The 20778-nt window shown below is 39.6% G+C and overlaps 1 protein-coding gene across 2 annotated transcripts in view; it reads left to right on the forward strand.

The window, feature by feature from the left end:
* TRHDE (thyrotropin releasing hormone degrading enzyme) overlaps window positions 1–20778 on the forward strand; it is a 220268-nt gene that overhangs the window by 135921 nt on the left and 63569 nt on the right. For both annotated transcript variants that reach the window (XM_015283004.4, XM_040651098.2), the window contains exons 8-9: window positions 3554–3619; window positions 5714–5901. In XM_015283004.4, the coding sequence (XP_015138490.3) occupies window positions 3554–3619; window positions 5714–5901 (254 nt within the window). The remainder of the gene's footprint in view (window positions 1–3553; window positions 3620–5713; window positions 5902–20778) is intronic.

The following is a 20778-nucleotide window of genomic DNA, read 5'->3' on the forward strand; positions in this document are numbered from 1 at the left end:
TTTATATTCAGGCAGCTGTGATTTTAGTGCCCTCTTTCTTTCACGTTCTGTGGATTGCATCTCCTGTTTGCTTTAGTTCTTTGTTTTTTGTTCATTGTAGAGTTGAAGGTATGGCAAGCATTCCTGCCCTTGAGAATTACAGAGAATGAGAATGTCTTCTGCCCCTTTGGAAGCTTCATAAGGCTTAGATATGGATCCCCAGAATGAACAATGTATTATGTGCCTTCTTGTTCCATCCTTAGAACAAACAAGTAGGATGTGGACTTAGATAGCAGTTTTAATACTTCATGGAATGTATTTGATGTAGATGTCTACAAGCTTCTTCTTATTTTATGTTAAGAAACTATCCGTGATAGGTACTGCAAAAGGGACTACCAGTTTGTTAATGGAAGTTAAGATTGGATCATAGTAACCCTAGCTAGGATGGAAGTCATTAGCTTGAATTATAAATTGGCAATGTAGCGGAGAGTTCTGGTGATGTCCTCAGTTTAAAATCAAACTCTGGTATGAGGACACTCATAGTAGAGATCTGTAAAAGCAATGATGATTTGGAGAGAATGGAATAGGAAACAGTAGTTCACTGTCTCTTCTAGTGTCAAAGGTAGGCAGCAGCAGATGAAACCAGCAGATTGACAGATGGTTCAAACAAAGCTACTTTCACACAGTAGTTCACTACAGTGTGACATGTTTTTATAATATATTGCAAATGCGCAAAATTTATATGGGTTCAGAAAGTGATTGGCCAAATTCATGGAAGATGATTCTGAAAGCAAAGATTAATCTGCTCAGGATTTGTTGTGCCATGATGTACTAGATGCTGGCAGAGCATAGTGGGGAACTCTCATTGGATTCTTGCCCAGTTTTATATCCTTTCTTGGTGTCTGCTACTGGTTATTATTGAAAACAGAACACTAATAGCTGAGGACTTTTGATTTGACTTGTTTTAATATCTTTGCAAAATCATTAAATCATGGAGTTACAGAATATCCTGATTTGGAAGGAACCTACAAAGATCATCAAGTTCAACTCCCAGTTCCACACAGGACCCCCCAGAATCTAAACCCCATGTCTGAGAGCATTGTCCAAATGCTCCTTGAACTCCAGCAGCTTGTGGTCATGACCACTGCCCTAGGGAGCCTGTTCCATTGCCCAACTTCCCCTATGGTGAGGAAACTTCTCCTAATTCCCAATCTGACCCTCCCCTGATGCTGTTCCTGCTGTTCAGTCAGGTCCTGTCACTGTCACCAGAGAGCAGATCAGTTCTGTCCCTCTGGTCCCCTCGGCAGGAGCCACTATGATGCCTCTCCTTAGCTTCCTCTTCTCTGGTACCTCAACCACTTCTCATACATTTTGTCCTCCAGCCCCTTCACCTTCTTTGTAGCCCTCCTTTGGATGCTCTCTGATAGTTTTATGTCCTTATGTTGTGTCACCCAAAACTGCACACTGTGTTTGAGGTTTATGCATATTATCACTTTAAGGTTGCTGTTTGTATAATATGTATTAGGTACCACTCCTAGGTTGTTGTTATGCATAGGGTCTATATGGTCTAAATGTATCTTTACTGAAATAATTAAAAAATCTACAATCAAGTTGTGTTTTCTCAAGGCTGTATATTCTTATGTTGTGTTGACTGTATTTTATTTCTTGATAAGTGTTATAATTATTTTTGTTTTCCATAATTTAATGAACATGTTAGATTGGAGGATAATGAATTTTTAAAAGTCAGTGATGATCTGTATCTAAACATACCAATGCATGTGTTGATAGCTAAAAAAATTAAAGGAAAGAAACATTTAATCCATTTGTGATTTCTCTGGATGCAAAAAGCAAAAGTCACAATGTCTAAATGGTAGGCTGGTAAAAAGGATGATTGCCTGTATCACATAAATCCTCAAGTGCCCCACTCATTTTATTTTGCTGTGTAACAGTTCTGAAAGCAACTCTCAGAAGAACCAATATGTGCTGCATTTTCTAGCACAACTTAGAGTGCACATGTACATTTGTTGTTATTTATTTACCTTGCCCTACTTTTGTTGATTCCTATTTTAGCTTTTTAATTTGGAATTCAACTTCTTCAGCGTTGAAAGTTATTGAATATTTCACTGTGTCTCAGATTACTGTATTTTTAGACAAAATGGAAGCACGGCGTACTATAGGTGCAGCCTGTATTGTATTGTCTTTCTTCCGAGTTATTCTCATGACATTGTGAAGACTAGGCACTGCATTTAGAGAGTCAGTGTTCTCTTTTAGCCTTCCTAGCCTGTGATTAAGTGGGAGTTGCTGCCTGTTGTACTATGAGTCGTGTGACAAAAGCTAAATCTGTCACAGGTGCTACAATTTGTATATCAGAAAATTTGCTTCCCAAACACTAATTATTCCCAAAGTATTTTACTTCACACAAAGCACAGATAACAGAGTCAGCAAATTTATCTCAGTTTTATCATTGTGTTGTAAATTAGGGTTTGTCTCCTACCATTGTGTAAAGTGAAGATGGTGAAAATTCAAGTGCAGTGAAATCCATTGATTTACCACCTCTATGATGTGGTTTTTTTTTTTTTTCATTTAATTTTTCCAATCAATACGCTGGAAATATACGTTATTCAAACAATCACTGCTGAATTCCACCAGTGTAAATGAATGAGCTGTTGTCTAGTGACAGAAGAAGGTAGGAAACAGTGTTGTTTCTCCAGGTGACTGTAAAAAAAATAGAAGCATTTTGTGCCTGAATAGCCCAGACTCAACTTCGTGATATGAATAAACTATTAATTTTGGATGTTAATTTGTTATGATTATAGCTTATCAAGCTTTATATTTCTGGTTGCTGTGGGAGAAGAATGGACCCTCAGCCACTGAAACTGTGAATAAGTGAAAGCATTCAATTTTTATCCCTCTCAGACCTTCAGTTACATATGCAATGAAAATACACATGTATACCTGTGCTTTGTTCCAGCCAGCCCTTTTCCACTGTATCCTTCCACTGCGAAGGTGGAGAACCTTTGTGATAAAGTGTTATATCCTACATTACCAATGTTAGGTATTTTGACACTGAAATACCAGAATCTCTCTATGTAAGAGTTTGTAGTTCTGACGATAACCTATTGTTCAGTTAAGTCTTTTGTTACAAATCTAGCAATCATCAGAGTGAGCATATTGTTAATACTAGACACAGAATGTCCCCATCTCAAATAATAATTGGAACTAAGTTTCAGAGGCTTCTCCTTTTCATTGTGACAATTGCCCAGGAATCCATTCTGAGAACAGACTGTTATTAAAAAAAAGATGTATTCAAAATTTTTAGTTTATAGAGTGACTTACAATGAAAAAGAAGAACATTGAATGCTGTAAATGAAATTCTTAGCAACAATTTTTGCATTGTAAACTAGCTTAAGAAACTGTTTATTTTCTCCCTTAGGATAAACATATTGTATATTTCTAGGTTTCTGACAAATGAAAACATTAATGTGATTTAACTTATACTAGCAGTGATTCACGGCTCTAGGTGTTTGGCTTGTGTATGGTAATACTGATTTGTATTTTTATTTTGTTTCTGTAGGACTATTTAACCATTCACAAGTATGGCAATGCAGCCAGAAACGATCTCTGGAACACATTGTCAAAGGTAAAATGCTTTAATCTATTGCACTGAGGATGAAGCAAGAGTATACTGTGGTATTTTTCTTGGTGAGCTTAGGACTGAATAGAGCATAATGAGATCTTCAGACCCCAGAGCAAATTTAAAAATTGATGCAAAGAGATTCCATTAGAGTTAACAGAGTGGCGACACTGAAATATGCTTTCTTCAGTATTTCAGTTCTTTATTACGTTGGAATATATTTCTTTGCTTGTGCTGTGTCATTGATGTGCAGTAAAAGCTAGTTTGTGGAACCTACTATCATTGCCTTTAGTGGCAGCAGGTTGAGGCCCATAAGCTGGAAAGCGCGTGAAAGTGCTGCATGTTGGCATTTACATCAGCTGTGTTTTTTATTTTTGTATGGAGTTATGATTTGTCTGAAAGAAAAAGTATTAAAGCTTTAAAGTTTACTCTAAACAGGTAACTATTTAATGTAACATTATGTGTCCTGCAGAGGATTCTAATTTCTATGTCCACGTTCACTTTCAATGCTGTACCCACACTTGGTTTCTAGACTCATTTCCAGAAGTATGTATTTAAGGGCAGAGCTTGAATTTCGAAAGTGGGAGCCAACCATGCCTAAATTACCTGCCTACAGAGCTAGTCTGGACAACCCAGAAGAGAGACAGAGCGTAAGTGAATGTAGAGAACAGAAAGGAAGTTTGGGCACAAGTACCAACTCAAGCCATACATAAACATGGCTGTCTAGTAACCATTGACAGCAAAGCTAGCATCCAGCTGGAGTTGAAGACATATGTTTATCTAGATTAGCAGGTATCTATGTGGCTTCCAGATACCACAAGAGATATCAGTATCTGCTGTGTCTCCACCAGTTCTGTGAAGATGTGTTGAATACTGTAGGACATCTTAACTGACATTTGTTAAATAGGAATAACTAGAGTCCCAAAAACCCACTCCATATGATCAGCAAGGTATAGGCAATGATTCATTTGACTAGCCACTAGATGATGAACCTGAACCACTAGCTGCTTTAAGATGAGCCCTGGTATCTTCCTCTGGTAAAGCCTTTGGAGAAATGCTGGGCAATGAGAGGGGAGGGAGATGCTCTTGAAAGAGCAGAAGAACCCACAACTAATAGAACAAAAACAAGACTTCATTCTGGACCCTGAATGCTAGGGCTACATTTTATGCTTAATACTATTGTTAAGTCTAATAATTACTTCTTTCTCTTACCTATAACCATGTTTATGCTCAGCATCTTTTTTCCTAATACACTGCAATTGTTTCTCCAGTTCAGAAGACTTCTTGCTGGTTTCTGCTCACATTCATCAGAGGTTAATTCATCTGTGATCAAGGGCTATTCAGCAGCTAGACATATTTCTGTCCCTGAATAGCAACTGATGCCTGTCATTCTTGTATCCAGTCTCATCTCCCATGAAGCTATAGCATCTCTTTTTATTTCACATGAAGTTCCAACTGTAAACTAACAGTTCACTGACATACTTTATCAAATATGGACACATTAATCCTATAGTGTTATGACATACAGTTTTTGAAGGAGCTGGGGATATTGTATGCATGGTCTCACTTTGGACAGGAGGGACAGTATTTTCAAATAAGGGCAGACATTTGATTTTCAGAACAGAGAAGCTCTATATTTTCAGAAATCAAACACTTTGAAACGTTCCTTGCCACAAATAGACATGATCAACTAACACTGTTAAAAATGTGTGGTTTTTTTTAACATTATCTGGCCAAGAATATCTTCTGGAAGTAGACACCCAGTACTTCTGCTGTGCTTGTAAAGACCCTCTAAAGGGGATTGTTTCTTCCTTTCCAGCAAAAGTGCTTGAATGATTTGTGAAAATGTTGACTTTTCCCTGTGAAAGATTGTTTGATAATTAAGATACACAGGCAGTGTTGGTGTAATTTTGTGGTTTGTGTATATTTACTGATTATAAATGTGGGTATGTGTGCATGTGTGATAGTTATGAAACCACTGAAATTAATTATGCTTTTCTAGGACAAACAAACAAACAAAAACAACAACAAAAAAAACAGTTCTACATTTTGGATTGTGGTTCTGCTTCAACATACCCAAACTTTTCTTTTTTCTTGAAGGCTTTAAAAAGGGTTGGAAAATCTGTAAATATCCAAGAAGTAATGGATCAGTGGACGCTACAGATGGGTTATCCTGTTATCACCATCTTGGGAAATGAAACTACAGACAATGTCATAGTAATCTCCCAGGAGCGTTTTGTTTATGATAGCGATACTAAAACCAAGGATTCTGGCCTTGGAGACAACAGGTACTTATTTTTCTCAATGAATATCTTTCAAGAGTCTGTAGTAGTTTAAATGCTTTTGTGTGTATTTTTGTAGAGTTGCCTCTGCAGAAAACTGTGCTTTGCATGGAATCAGTAGCATGTTGTGGTACTTCCATTTGAATTTTATTAAAGATTAGGCTAGTTAAAAGAATTGACCAAAATCATTAGAGTGATGGAACAAGATAAAGCTTTGATGTCCATTTGCATTCTGACAGCTCTATCTCTGACTTTTATGCAGTCTTATGTCATGCATCTGTTTCCTCTTCATCTCTTTTGATTTTGTCACACTCCATGAAATAACTTGGAATATGGTTGGAAGGTCTGATATTTTTTTAAGCAATTGCTTGGACTAGACCTCTCCATGCTCATAGATTAAGTAGGAAGATGTAACCACATTTTGGCTAGATATATCACTTGACTTGGGAAGCAGTCAAGAGCTATACTGGACTGCTATACATGACAGGGAGTTCCAGTTGTTCCATTTTTAAAATCAGCTGAATTAGTCCTGCAGGTCCACTGGTCCACTGAACAAAATCAGGAAGCGCTGACACGTCTCCACCTCTGTCCTTTTTCCACTTCTTAGCTGGATTCCTTGCCACTCTCAGGTGGCTCCACCCCATTCCTTTGTCCCAGGAACAAACTGATGTTCCTTGATCAAGCTGGAGAATCCTCATCTTTTTTAAAGTAATTCTGCTGTGCTATTTTAGTGCCAAGCATTTAGAGCTGTTTGTAGAGAATTACAGTTCATCCTTAGAAGCTTCCACATTCACTGCTTCTTGCTTAGTGTGGAAGAAGACATACTCTGAACCTTGAGTTCTGCATGTTTGTCCCATAGATTTAAATCATTGGTACTGAATTTTGCTTGACACATCTCAAGTTTATAGAATATTTCTGCCCCAAAATATAATTAAATATACTGAGAAATATTTATAACTAACTCACTGTTTTTTTATAAAACAAATACTGTAGAACTCAAACATGACACAGTAATTTTTTTTTTTTTTTCTGACTGTGTCAAACAATCTAGTTTGGTCTTAAGGAAATGTTCAAGTCCTGGACTGAAATGAGTTTGACTGTGAATACTATCACAGAATTGTAGGGGCTGGAAGGGACCTCTAATACTATATAAAACAAGTTACTGTAGACAGTTGGAAATGATCTTGACTCAATTCAGTGCAACACTTCGTAAGCTTCACTTCAGAATTTAATTTCTGCACCCATATGTTTCCATATGTAATATTAATGGATTTGTTACTCAGAAAAACAGATATTAATATTTTCTGATTGCTTAAAACAGAGATGTTAAGTCCTTTAAGTATTGTGGAGATACTCTTAAATAGATTTGTTAGGTATTCAGAACTGATTGTATTAACTGTAACTGTAATTCATGAGTAAAGACTACTGGGCATGAAAGCATTTTGTGTGGTAGAATATTAGGAGTGAGAAGTAGACTCTTTATAGTTTTATTTTCACACGTGACATTAATTCAGAATTCACAGAATCATGGAATTGCAGGGGTTGGAAGGGACCTCTAGAGATCATCGAGTCCAACCCCTTGCTAAAGCTGGTTCCCTACAGTGGGTTGTACAGGTAAGCATCCAAATGGGTCTTGAATATCTCCAAAGAAAGAGACTCCAAAACCTCTTTGGGCAACCTGTTCCAGTTCTCCGTCACCCTCACTGTAAAGAAGTTCTTCCACGTATTTGTGTGGAACTTCTTATGTTCAAGTTTTCAGTCATTGTTCCTTGTCCTGTCATTACACACCACTGAAAAGTCTGGCCTCATCAAATTGCCGCCTGTACTTTAGATATTTATAAACATTTATCAGATCCCCTCTCAGTCTTCTTTTCTCCATGTTAAACAGACCCAGGTTACTCAGCCTTTCCTCATATGGGAGATGCTTCAGGCCCTTTATCATCTTTGTGGCCCTCCACTAGACTCCTTCAAGGAGATCCCTGTCTTTTTTGAACTGAGGAGCCTAGAACTCTACACAGTATTCCAGATATGGCCTTACCAGAGCAGAGTAGAGGGGGAGGATCACCTCCCTCCATCTGCTGGCTACCCTCTTTTTAATGCATCCCAAGATACCATTGGCCTTTTTTGCCACAAGGGGACACTGCTGGCTCATGGCCAACCTGTCATCCGTCAGGACCCCTACCTCCTTCTATGCAAAGCTCCTCTCCAGCAAGTCATCCTCTAACCTGTACTGGCGCATGTGGTTGTTCCTCTCTAGGTTCAAGACTCTCACTTGCTGTTGTTGAACCTCATAAGATTTCTCTCCGCTCAACTCTCCAGACTGTCTATGTCCTGTTGAATAGCAGCACAGCCTGCTGGCTTGTCAGCCACTCCTCCCCGCTTTGTATCATCAACAAACTTGCTGAGGGTGGACTCCATCCCATCATCCAGTTCATTGATGAAGAAGTTGAACAAGACTGAACCCAGCACATACCCCCTGGGAGCACCACTAGGTACAGGGCTTCAACTAGACTCATACCACTGATCACAACTCTCTGAGCTATGCCAGTCAACGAGTTCTCAACCCACCTCACCATTCACTCATCTGTCCTACACTTTCTAAGCTTAACTACAAAGATGCTGTGGGATACAGTGTCAAACCCTTGCTGAAGTCAAGATATACTGCTCTTCCCTATTCTACCCAGCCAATAATGACATCATAGAAAGCTATCAAGTTGATCAAGCACAATTTCCCCTTGGTGCATCCATGCTGACTACTGACATCCTTCTTCCAATTGTTTTGAGATGGCATCCAGAGTAAGATGTTTCATCCCCTTTCAAGAGAGGGAGGTGAGGCTGACTGGATTGTAGTTTCCTGGATTGTCCATCTTGCCCTTTTTGAAGACTGGCATGACACTGTTTATCCTCCAGTCCTCAGGCACCTCTCTTGTTCTCCAAGACCTTCCGAAGATGGTAGACTGATGGTAGTTCATCAGTCCCCTCTGCCAGCTCCATCACCACATGTGGGTGCATCCCATTGGGGCCCATAGATGTGTGCACATTGATTTTGGCTAGAAGGTCTTTGACCGTATCTTACTTGACCAAAAGGAAGTTTTCCATTTCCCAGATTCTCTCTTACCTCAAGAATCTGTGATTCCCAGGGGGGCAATCTTTGTAGTAAAGACAGAAGCAAAGAAGATATTCAGTATCACCACCTTCTCAGCATCCCCTATTACCAGGGCACTCACCTCATTTAGTAGCAGACTCACATTTTCCCAAGTTTTCCTTTTACTGTTGACATACTTAAAAAACCTTTCTTGCCCTTCTTTACCTCCTTTGCCAGATTAAATTCTGAGTGGGCCTTAGCCTTCCTCATTGCATCCCTATGTGCTCTAACAACATTCTTCCCAAATGGACAGGCCCTTTTTTCACATTTTGTGGACCTTCTTCTTTCGTGTTATCCATTAGCTCCTTGCACATCCACACGGGTCTCCTGCCTGTGTGGATGAGCAAGGATTTTCTCATCCCTTTCCCTGATTTCTTACTCTTGAGGATTCACTGATCTTGAGCTTGGAAGAAGTAATGTTTGAGTGCTGACCAGCTCTCATGGGCTCCCTTTCCCTCCAGTGCTCTTAGTCCATAGGATACCTCCAGGTAGGTCCTTGAAGAGGTCAAAGTTGTCTCTCCTGAATTTCAGGACTGCAATCCTTCTTATTGCTTTACTTCTTCCACACAAGATCCTGATCTTCACCATCTCATAATCGCTGCATCCCAAACTGCTCCCAGCTATCACATCTCCAGCCAATCCTTCCTTGTAAGAACAAGGCCCAGCAGCACACCTCTCCTTGTTGGCTTCTCCACCATCTGCATTAGAAAGTTACCTTCAACACACTGCAGGAACCTCCTGGACTATGCATGCCTGATCATGTTCCTAATCCAACAAATATCAGGATGGTTGAAGTCCCCCATAAGAACCAGTGTCTGGGACCACGAGGCTACTTCCATTTGTAGAAGGCCTTATCAACTTTTTCCTTCTGATCAGGAGGCCTGTAGTGTACACCCATAACAGTGTAACCCATATTAGACTGCCCCTTAATCTTACCTACAAGCTATCCACTCCATCATCATTCACCGAGAGGTGGAGCTTGATACATCCTAGTTGCTTTCTCACATAAAGAGCAACTCCACCATTTTGTAGAATCATGGAATCATCAAAGCTGGAAAAAACCTCCAAGATCATCCAATCACCCACCTAACACCAATATTTCCCCACTAAACCATGTCCCTTAGTACAACATCTGAATGTTTCTTGAACAGCTGCAGGGATGGTGACTCAACGGGACAGGCCCCAATACCAACCCCCTGGGGAACACCACTGGTGACAGGTTGCCATCTGGATTTACCTCCACTAACTACCACTCTCTGGGCCTGGTCATCCAGCCAGTTCTTTACCCAGTCAAGAATGTACCTGTCCAAGTCACGGACTGCCAGCTTTTCTAGGAGAATACTGTGGGAGACAGTGTCAAAGGCTTTGCTGAATTCTAGGTAGTCTACCTAGAGATTTTGCCAACCCGTCCTTTCCTAAAAAGGACGTGGCCATCCACGACAGCATTCCAGTCATGCAAGCTGTCGCACCATGTCTCCATGATCACAATGGGATCATGGTTCTGTGACTGCACACGTCTAGTTCTTCCTGTCTATTTACCATTCTGTGTGCATTACTATACAGGCGCTTGAGGGAAGAGGGTTGCAGGTATCCCTAGAGGGATACTACAAGATTTCACATGGGCATATTCAGGCAGCTAAGAAACATTTGTTACTGTTGTCTTGGCTCATTCCTTAGTCTGTTGCAGTGGCATTGCCATTATGTACCCCACCTCTCAATTTCTTCAGTTTAAAGCATGCTTCACTAGGTTAGCCAGCCTGTTCACAAAAATTGCCCTTCCCCTTCTAGACAGAGGGATTCCATCCCTCTCTAACAGTTTATAATCTTCATAGAAGGTTCCATTATCATAAAACCCCAAACCATTACGATGGCACCAGCCACATGGCTAGGAGTTAATGTGTATTATGCATCTGTTCCTGGCTTCCCTCCTTCCTCCAAATAGTAAAATGGAGGAGAAGATAAACTGGGCTCGAATGTTTTTCACTTTTGCTCCCAGGGCTTTTGTAGTCATTTTTGATTCTTCTCATATTCTGCCTTCCAGCATTGTACCCACATGGAACAGCAACAGGGGATTGTAGTCTGTGCTCTTGATCATCTGTGGCACCCTTGAATCAGTGTTTCAAATCTTGGCTCCGGCAGGCAGCAGGCATCTTGAGACAACTTGTCAGTAGTCTCTTTTAAAAGTGACCCACCACCTGGCATTTCTTTTTATGAAACTTCAAACTGTTATTTGCAGATAATGTGGATGGGTAGTGTTCTGCACCAACAGAGAAAGATATGCTGAGTTTCTTAGGTGATTTTGCCTAAAAATTGTATTACAGTTGTAAGTTCTAAACAGTGTGAAATTCAGTGCAATGTAGAGCACAGAAAAAGAAGGTATCAGAATGGGCTCTGCCTGGAGTTTATCGTCCAAATAGACAATACAGTACATGTGCGTATCTTCTTTGACAAGTCTGTTTACTGTCTTCTTCCTGCCTCAGGTTTGTTTTTCTCTGTGCTTCCATGGTATTCTAACCACAAATGAGAGAAGTTGCTAGCCTAGGGAAGGCTTTGCAGATGAAATGTTTACTCCAGACAGTTAAATGGTGGAGCTAGTTTGCTACCTCCCAGTTAGTTACTTGAAAGTAATTTTATGTAAATATAAATACCAAAGAGCAGGAGCCATATGCTTTTAGCAAAAGATGAAACTTTCCCATTCCATTCATCTTTCAAAAATCACTCACCATTTTATATTAAAGTCCTGTGACTTAGTTATAAATAAGAGTCTAAGGTGTTAGAAAAATGAGCTTACCATTCACTCGTGCGCATGTGATTTGATATGCACAATGCCCTCGTGTCATTAAATGCCCTCTCCTACCATCAAATTAAGTAGAAAAGCAAGATTGACAGACTGAAAATAAATTTAATCTTTCTGTCAGCAGTGGCAGTTCTTTTTGTTGTTGTTGTTGTTCTTTTCTTTTTGTTCATTGAAAAAGTCACTGTTTTTTCGATTCTTGTGAAAGTGGTAGACAGGGAAAATCACATTAATGGGATGTCATTTGATAATTCATGATATATTGCTCCCATTGTTTTTTTTTTAACTTTGCAAGAGCTGGATCTTGTGTGAAATGATAAAAGAGGGTAGTTTTCCTGCAAGTACACAATGTGGGACAATAACTGGAATTGAAACAAGACTTTGATGGACACTTGATGCAGCACTCTGTCTGAGTCTGCTGGTCATTACGGTCAGGGAGTTGCAAGGATTTGGTAGAACCAGATAGCTCAAATGGGTGTTATGGGAGGCACAGAGATGTATATAACGTGAGGCTGCAGGCCTGGGGATTATGTATCAGCAGCTTATCTCTTAGTCCAGTAAAGTCAGTGTTCAGCCTCTCTAAGTGACCCATGAATTCAGCCTTAGACGGATGGCTTCCCAGGGAGCCATAATAGTCACTGCAAACAGTGGGAAGCAGATTGCATTTACGCCACATTTGGGGCCCTGTCCTTGCAGAACATGTGACATTGACTTCGTTAGGACAGTTTATATCTGGGTAAAATTACAGTAATTTTCATCACTGTAGATAGTAGAACTGTACAAAACACAGCAAAATGTACCAGTACAATCCTTTCCAGGAGTTTATCATCTAAATAGACAACACGATATGTACTGGAAGGCTCGAGGGAGGGCTCTTAAAGCACACATCTGCCACACAGTCATAAATTATGCAGAGGTGGGGCTGTAGTTTAGCATGGCACAGCAATAAGTTGGTGCATTAAAAAGAGCATAGCCAGCAGATGGAGGGAGGTGATCCTCCCCCTCTACTCTGCTCTGGTAAGGCCGTATCTGTAATACTGTGTAGAGTTCTAGGCTCCTCAGTTCAAAAAAGACGGGGATCTCCTAGAAGGAGTCCAGTGGACGGCCACAAAGATGATAAAGGGCCTGAAGCATCTCCCATATGAGGAAAGGCTGAGTAACCTGGGTCTGTTTAACATGGAGGAAGAAGACTGAGAGGGGATCTGATAAATGTTTATAAATATCTGAAGGGGGGAGGGAGGCAAATGGATGAGGCCAAGCTCTTCTTCGTGATGTGTAGCAATAGGACAAGTTGCTGTGGCCTAAAACTTGAACACAGGAGGTTTTGTACTACCATACAGAAGAACTTTACAGTGAGGGTGATGGAGCACTGGAACATGATATCAGAGAGGTTCTGGAGTCTCCTTCTGGAGATATTCATCACCTGTCTGGATGCCTACCTGTGCAAACTGTTGTAAGGTACCTGTTTTGGCAGGAGGTTTGGAGTCAATGGTCTCTAAAGGTCACTTCCAACCTCTGTGATTCTGTTGGTTCTGTTATCTTAAAAGCAATGCTGTTCAGTCCCTTTCTTGGCAAATTTAACTTTGCCTTCCTTTAGAAAGCTTTAGGCAGCACAACGAGAAAAGGACATAAAATTATTAGAGAGCATCCAATTGAGGATATAAAATTGTAGAAGGGCTTGGCAGCAAGAGATGCGAGGAGCAGCTGAGGTCCCTGGGTTGGTTCAGTCCAGAGCAGAGGAGCTGAGGGGAGGCCTCACGGTGGCTGCAGCTCCTCACGGGGAGCGGAGGGGCAGCGCTGAGCTCTGCTCTCTGTGGCAGCGACAGGGCTGAGAGAACAGCATGGAGGTGTGTCAGGGGAGGGACAGCTGGGAAGGGACAGGTTAGGGACAGGGTCTGCACCAGAAGGCGGTGGGCATGGAACAGTCTGCCCAGGGCAGTGGACATGGCCCTAAGCTGCTGGAGTTCAAGGAGTATTTGGAGAACGCTCCTTGGCATAGGATTTGGATTTTGGGAGGTCCTGTGTGAAGCCAGAAATTGGACTCAGTGGTCCTTGTGGGTCCCTTCCAACTCAGGTTATTCTGTGATTCTCTGAAAGAGTTGGTTTAGAGTAGATTTTTCAGAGGGATTTGCATAAGAAATGCAAATAAAGAGGTAAATGAATATTCAGAATTATACAACTTTTATAAAGTCTCTGTGCTTTTATGCATACTATATATTTATGCAGCAGTTAACTATTAAAATGAAATTCAAAGTAGCACATTCCATTTTTTTTCCCTAAAGTCTTATTGAGGCACACACACGAGCAGGCAGTTTTTTCTGAGTGAGTAATATTTAAAATAAAAACTGTTGATACCTTTGACAGTGTCTTACCTCTAATGTATAATAATGTATCTAATGTATATAATGCATCTACTATAAGTGTCTTTAATTTTACTGTGGAAGAGAATGATTAAATATAGTTAAGTTTAAATATAGTTGATTTTTCCACATTGTGTATAATTGAAATTGTCATCTCTCTGTAGCTGTAGAAAAGTATGCTTCAAGATACACACATATGCATCTACTGTGAATTATTAGTGTGCTTAGAATCGACTGTATGGCATTCCAGGCTCTAGTGCTTAGCTTGGAATTACAGAAGGTACACAGTTTCACTTCTTTGCAAACTGAGCATAGATTTTTCTTGACAGTCATACCTTTTACATCATAAGCATTTTTATTTTGTGAAGAAAAAAGCTAACAATGACAGACACCATTTCTAGGAATAACATTCCTCAGAAGGGACAAAGTCACTGAGCTTTATTTTAAACATCAAAGTCTGCAGTGGAACAGTTCAGTTGCAATTTCAGTTTATCCGAGCAAAAATTTAAAACTCCAGTAACAGATGTATAGTTCATATTCTTCTCCTGAGTAACAATCTTTTTAGTATGTGTAGGTTCCATCCTGCACTCATGTACACCTCTCTGAGAATGGATTATTCACTTACATCATGTGAGGCTACAGGGGATGAGGTGATATTCCATCTGACAGGGTTCAGTGGTTTTCCCTGCTGACAGAGAAAGTTATGATTTTAAGACACCAGACTCATCCATCATTACAAGAATGGCTCACAGATATGACAAAAAATCTTATAAAAATAATCTGTGGTCTAGACAATGAACTAATCAGCTTTGATGAAATCCATAAGCCATTTATACGCTGTATTGAAGAGTAGACCAGAGCTTTTTGGTTATGAATATGTTTTGTATTTTAAAAATATGAAGAGCTTGTCTCTTCAAAAGCAGAGAAATAACCTTTTCAATATTATCAGTATAATTATGTTCACGTTGCTTAGCTAATATTAACTTGTATAGAGTTCTTATCATGCACTCTACTTCTGTAGCCAATCTTTGCTTGTTCGTGATAAGGTACCAAGGGGAAACACTGAATAGAGCTAGCTGTGAGGAAAGAGAAAAGAGAGAAATGTACAAACTGGGATATGGACAACGCATTCATATGTGCTGAAGTGCAGTAATCCTTGGTGCCTTTCTCCACGTGGTTGGTCAAGGGAAAATTTAGTGGAATGGCACAAGGCAGGGACATGACCACCAAAACTGGACTGCTGCATCGAGCACCATATAGTAGTAAAAACTGAAAGGAATTACAACTGGCAGCAGAGATGCTTAGCAGTCACTCCACTCGAAGATGAATGATAAACTACAGAATTTATTTCCCTTCAATTCTCTTCTGAATTTCTTACACAAAGCTCATATATACAGGCTTTGCAGAAAAAGGCTATGCTTGTCCCTTTACTGATAATTATTTGAATAGTGAAAACCTAGCTGTGTTTAGATATTACTGTGAGTATTCTTACTTGCTGGCATAACATTATAATGAACAGAAACAGGAAAAATACTGTGGCCACTTATCAGCTGAGGGGTTGCTTAAACATAGGCACACAAGGTGGGTACTAATAAGATATTTGAGATTTTCTTATAACAATCATAGAATAATGTAACATATGTAGTATTTATTATGTGATTAAAAAGGAACAGAAGTATGGACCATATTGTTTTATAAGCAGAAGATTCATTTACCAAATATTTTCCTATAGTGGAAAGACCTCCCCATCTTTGAGAAATTTTCTCTAATCTTACATTTTCTCATGTTCTTTGAGTGTTTTCCTGTTGAGTGTCTCTTTTTTGCTATACCTGAGAGAATAAGTTTACATCAGCATTTCTACTAGAAGCCACTTGTGTGTTGTGACCTAGAGAGTAGATGTGGTACCCAGGTTCATCTTGACTAACCTGAATGTCTCTTATCAGCTATAACAACAATGAAGGCAATGGGGCTCTAGGAGAAGAAGCTACTTTGTGTAGTAGAGACAGAGAAAATTGAATTATCAAAAGAAGGTTAAAAAATCAACAGGCCTTAGTGAAGCACAGGACTGCCCATGAACACAGCCAGATACTGATTTAGCCATTTTTTTTTGTTGGTCAAGTAGGTACTTGAAAATATTTATTTTTACAGAAGAGTGAAAAAGCATGGGGAGCTCCTTCTTATTTCATGTACACTGGTGTAGGGTACAGCTCTATTACACCAGCAGATTTTGTCTTTCAGTATGTTTAGGGACAGTCCTTAATCCCAACAGCCTGACAGAGCACAATGCTTGCAGTGTCCTCAAAACCAGCAGACATAGCACTGCTTCTGTGAGGGACCTGGAGGAACCCTGCCTTCCTCAGGCACCTGTGGGAGCATTGCTCTTACTGTTGGATAATTGCAGTTGCTAGCCCAATAGCTGTAGCTCACATTTAGCCTGCTGCAAAATTTTATTTATTTATTTATTTGTTCTCATTTGGACGTCAATGAAGGGTCCTCAGTCTTGTGTCTTGCCCCTTTGTTCCTTGGAGCCTCTTCTCATTATAGCGGTATTATTAAATCAGAACAGAGAGTGCTCTTCAAATTTGTTCATGCATTTTTCTGTGCTGATGTATCTTAAGGAAGATTTTGCTGCTAGCAAAGATCTCAGAAATGTCAATTTTAATTTAACGCTTTGTTTCCAAAACTATTTCACAGCTTCTGTTTATGAGAAACACTTTCACTAGGCAAACATCCAAGCTGCTCTGATGTGCAGGATGTAGGCAGCATTCAGTGTTATAATTTGCTGAACGCTAGAAAAGATAAAATTGGGATATTGTGTCATTGCTTCCTATGTGGTGGCAACACTCATATCCTGGCAGAAGTTAGACTGACAGTGAAAAGCTGCTGGTGTATTTTATTATCGCTGTGGACTATGTCCCTTTTCTCATCTTATTTGCTTATACTGACTCCTGGGAATTGCTAGATACCCAAACAAATTAATTAACACACATTAATTAGATCAGTTTCATGGTGAGGAAAGGAGTGTGTACTCGAGTGCAAGTAATGTATTTTAATTCAGAGCAGGATGGGGAGGTGAATCGAAGAATTGAGGTAGCAGTGTTAGAGAAGAGCTGCCCAACATTCAAGGAGAAGAAAGGGGAGTGCAGTGTGGCAGGGCACAGCCTGAATCATTAAAATGGTGGAGCTATACTAGGCAAATGCAGAGAACCAGGAAAATGAAGGCAGTAAAGATGGTGGCTTTACTGAAGTAAAGAAAGGTTGAGGAAAGTACTGACAGTGGTTGGATGACAGAAAGGTAACAGGAATGATGAAGGTGGATGAATGCCATATTTTGTTGTGTTTGATGAAATAGTTTGTATGCTATTTTTTTTACAACTTCTTCCAGTTGCAGTCTTAAAGGGAAAAAAAAAATATATGTTATTAGGAACCTATCTGTGTATTTGAGCCTTCAGGGTCAATAATAGAATCTCACATTTTATTGAGAAGATATTTTGGTTGGAGGCTGTTAGGGAAATTTACTGAGGAAGCAGAAACTACCTTAGGAATTATATTTTAATCTTGGTTAAACTCATAATGTTAATGTTCTGGGGAAAAATCAAAGTTTGAATACACTAACAAATGCTTGGAAGTAAGTTTCTGAAAACGTGTTGGAGGACGATAGACAGATACAGTGCTACTCATATTCCTGTAGCTGACAAGGGTATCACAGGCAGTACCAGTTCCTACTCATCCCATAAGACATCCTTCCACTCATCATAATGCTCAGATGTCTCAGATCTCTGCTCTGTATGCTCTTGAGTAAAGTATATCACAGAGACAGGGGGTTGCATGGTCAGCACCACATGTGCAATTTTGCAAGGACATTTTACACTGGAGCAAGACAGAACACAGGGTGCTGGAGAGAGAAATGAAGAGCTTTTACTGGAGGGTAAAGAGGCAGCTGTTGTAGTACACACTTAAAAGTGCTTAAAACCAGCTTCTTTCTATCTGTCTCTGACTCAGCACCCAAAATTGCTTGTCACTTTCAAAAATGAAGTCTTTTGTGTTCTGATGTAAAAAGGTTATGTAGGGAGAAGAAAGAATTTGTAGTATTTGTTCTTTGCCCACAACATTTCTCTAAATTCAGTAAGGTACTCAACTGGTGGTGACACTGAAATGAGTCAGTTTTAAAGAGTCCCTTAACATTTATAACTATTTTGTTTGTCACTTGTTTTGGTATGAAATGTTAAGCTAAAACTACAGATAAGTTTTTAAAGGTTCACTGAGAAGGTTGCCTCCCCTCTACTCTGTTCCTGTGAGGCCTTATCTGCAATACTGCATCCCAGCCTGGGCCTCCAGCCCAAGAAAGATGTGGAGTTCTTAGAGGGGGTCCAGAGGAGGGCCACAAAGATGATCAAAGGGCCAAAGCACCTCTCCTATGAGGACAGATTGAGGGAGTTGGGCTTGTTCTGCCTGGAGAAGGCTCTGGTGAGATGTCACTGTGGCCGTCTAGTACTTGAGGAGAGACACTGACTTTTTACAAAGTCTGATAATGATAGGTTTAGGGGGAAATGGTTTTAAACTAAAAGAGAGGAGATCTAGATTAAATTTTAGGTGGAAATGTTTTACTCAGTGTGGTGAGATACTGGCATAGGCTGTCCAGAGAAGCAGTGGATGCCCCATCCCTGAAGGCATTCAAGGCCGGGATGAATGGGGCCCTGGGCAGCCTGATCCAGTGGGTGGCAACTAGCCCATGGCAGGGGATTGGAACTGGATGGTCTTTAAGGTCCCTTCCAACCCAAGTCAACTGATGATTTGTTGATTCAATATTGTAATTATAAGACAGTAGTATATTATTTTTAGACAACATAATTACTTTCAGATTGAGTAATTTAATTGAAATAAACTCATTTAAATTACCTCAACCCTTAAATAATTATCAGATCAAAGGGAGAGTAGGTTTTATCTAGGATGGCCGAAGACACACAGCTGTTTTCTAACAGAATACGTGTGCTTTCATCACAAGGCAATCCCAAAGCACAGAGACACACATGAGCTCTTTCATGATAGTGCTAAAGGCACTGAAACATTTCTTTATGTGTGGGAATTAGTGGCTTCATTGCACTGTTAACGGAATTATATTTGGCTTAAAAATCCTGAAGAATGTAAATTGTTTTCCCTGTTCCAACTGTAGTACTTATTTATGGCTGAAAAGTATTCCATAGATTCTTGTAAAATCCAGGAATGATTATGTCTGTGCCATTGTGAAAGAGAACCACAAAATATGCATCTCTAATATGTTTCTGTTAAATATGTTAATTACTGCTCTGGCTATAGATTAATTCTAGTGTCAGTGATTGTATTAAAATACATGATCTGTTTGGTGCTTTCAGCAATATCATATTGACACTGAAAATCATTTTCCTTCCATACTTTTCATTACACAGAAAAAAAAAAAAAACAATAACAACAACAAAAAAAAAACACAGAATCCATTATCTATCCTAGAAATAGTTTCTCTTAGAAACAACAATCAAGCCTTATTTTACATTGTACCAATATGATTGCCTTTTTAAACATGAATTTCTAAATGAAATCATACATAATACAAGAATATATAAAATTAGCAGCTGGATTGAGGCAGAACTGCAAATAAAGAGGCTTACCATCAGAAGTAAGTCTTCTTGAAAGTGCTAGCATCTTTCAAGGCTAGAATATGAACTTCTTATTCATCCTGTCATGCAATTTTAAATATTTCTTCAGCTTACAAATATTATCTGTAGTCACCTTCGTGCATGGAGATAAGTATAATTTATATTCAAAATGATAACAGGCCCACAATTTTGAATACCTTCAAAATTCTCAAGTTTTATTTCCATCTGAAATGAAAAAAGTAGTTGGACCCAGCTACTGATTTCTGGTCATCTGTGACGCATCAGTGAATTCCACATCTAATAAAATTCATAGCTCGTGATACTCTGCAAAAACTGAGGTCTGTAACTCTTCTGAGCTCAGAGGGTGGGTGAGCCCACTCAGATCCATCAGCTCTATGATTTGCGGCAAGTATCCTCTGCTTTTGCTAAGGAGCTGGAACTGCATCTGGCTAGCATCGGCCAGGATAATCTTGGAATGAACACTTCCTCAATCTTTTTATTGCAATCTTTTTTTTAGTTGGAAAAGAATCCCAACCCTAGCACCATGTTTTCCCAGTTTTGTTAAGTCCATAAAATTATTGATATGCATCCCACAGTTAATGTGGCACCATTACCGTGTCCTGATATCTTCATTTCCTCATCGATGTCGTTTTAGACAAGTTTTTCATCCACTGGTATTGGGGAAGTCCTGTTCAATTTGGACACAGGCAGTCTTTCTTCAGTTAGTAAAACCTATGTACTTTCCTTTCAGAATTCAAGTTGGCTAATTATTATTTGATTAAAAAGTCTACTGTTGTCTGCTGTTTCATCCAACTCGTAAGGGAATCTATCTTAATCAGTTACTTTCGCCAGTGTTTTTCACTTACTTCTTGTTGCTGTGAACCTAAGAGTTGACACTGGACATGTCCAGATGACTGGTAAATAAGCTCCAAGTTGTACTGAGTTATTTCA

Source organism: Gallus gallus, chromosome 1 (assembly GCF_016699485.2).
Source record: "Gallus gallus isolate bGalGal1 chromosome 1, bGalGal1.mat.broiler.GRCg7b, whole genome shotgun sequence".
NCBI lineage: Eukaryota > Metazoa > Chordata > Aves > Galliformes > Phasianidae > Gallus > Gallus gallus.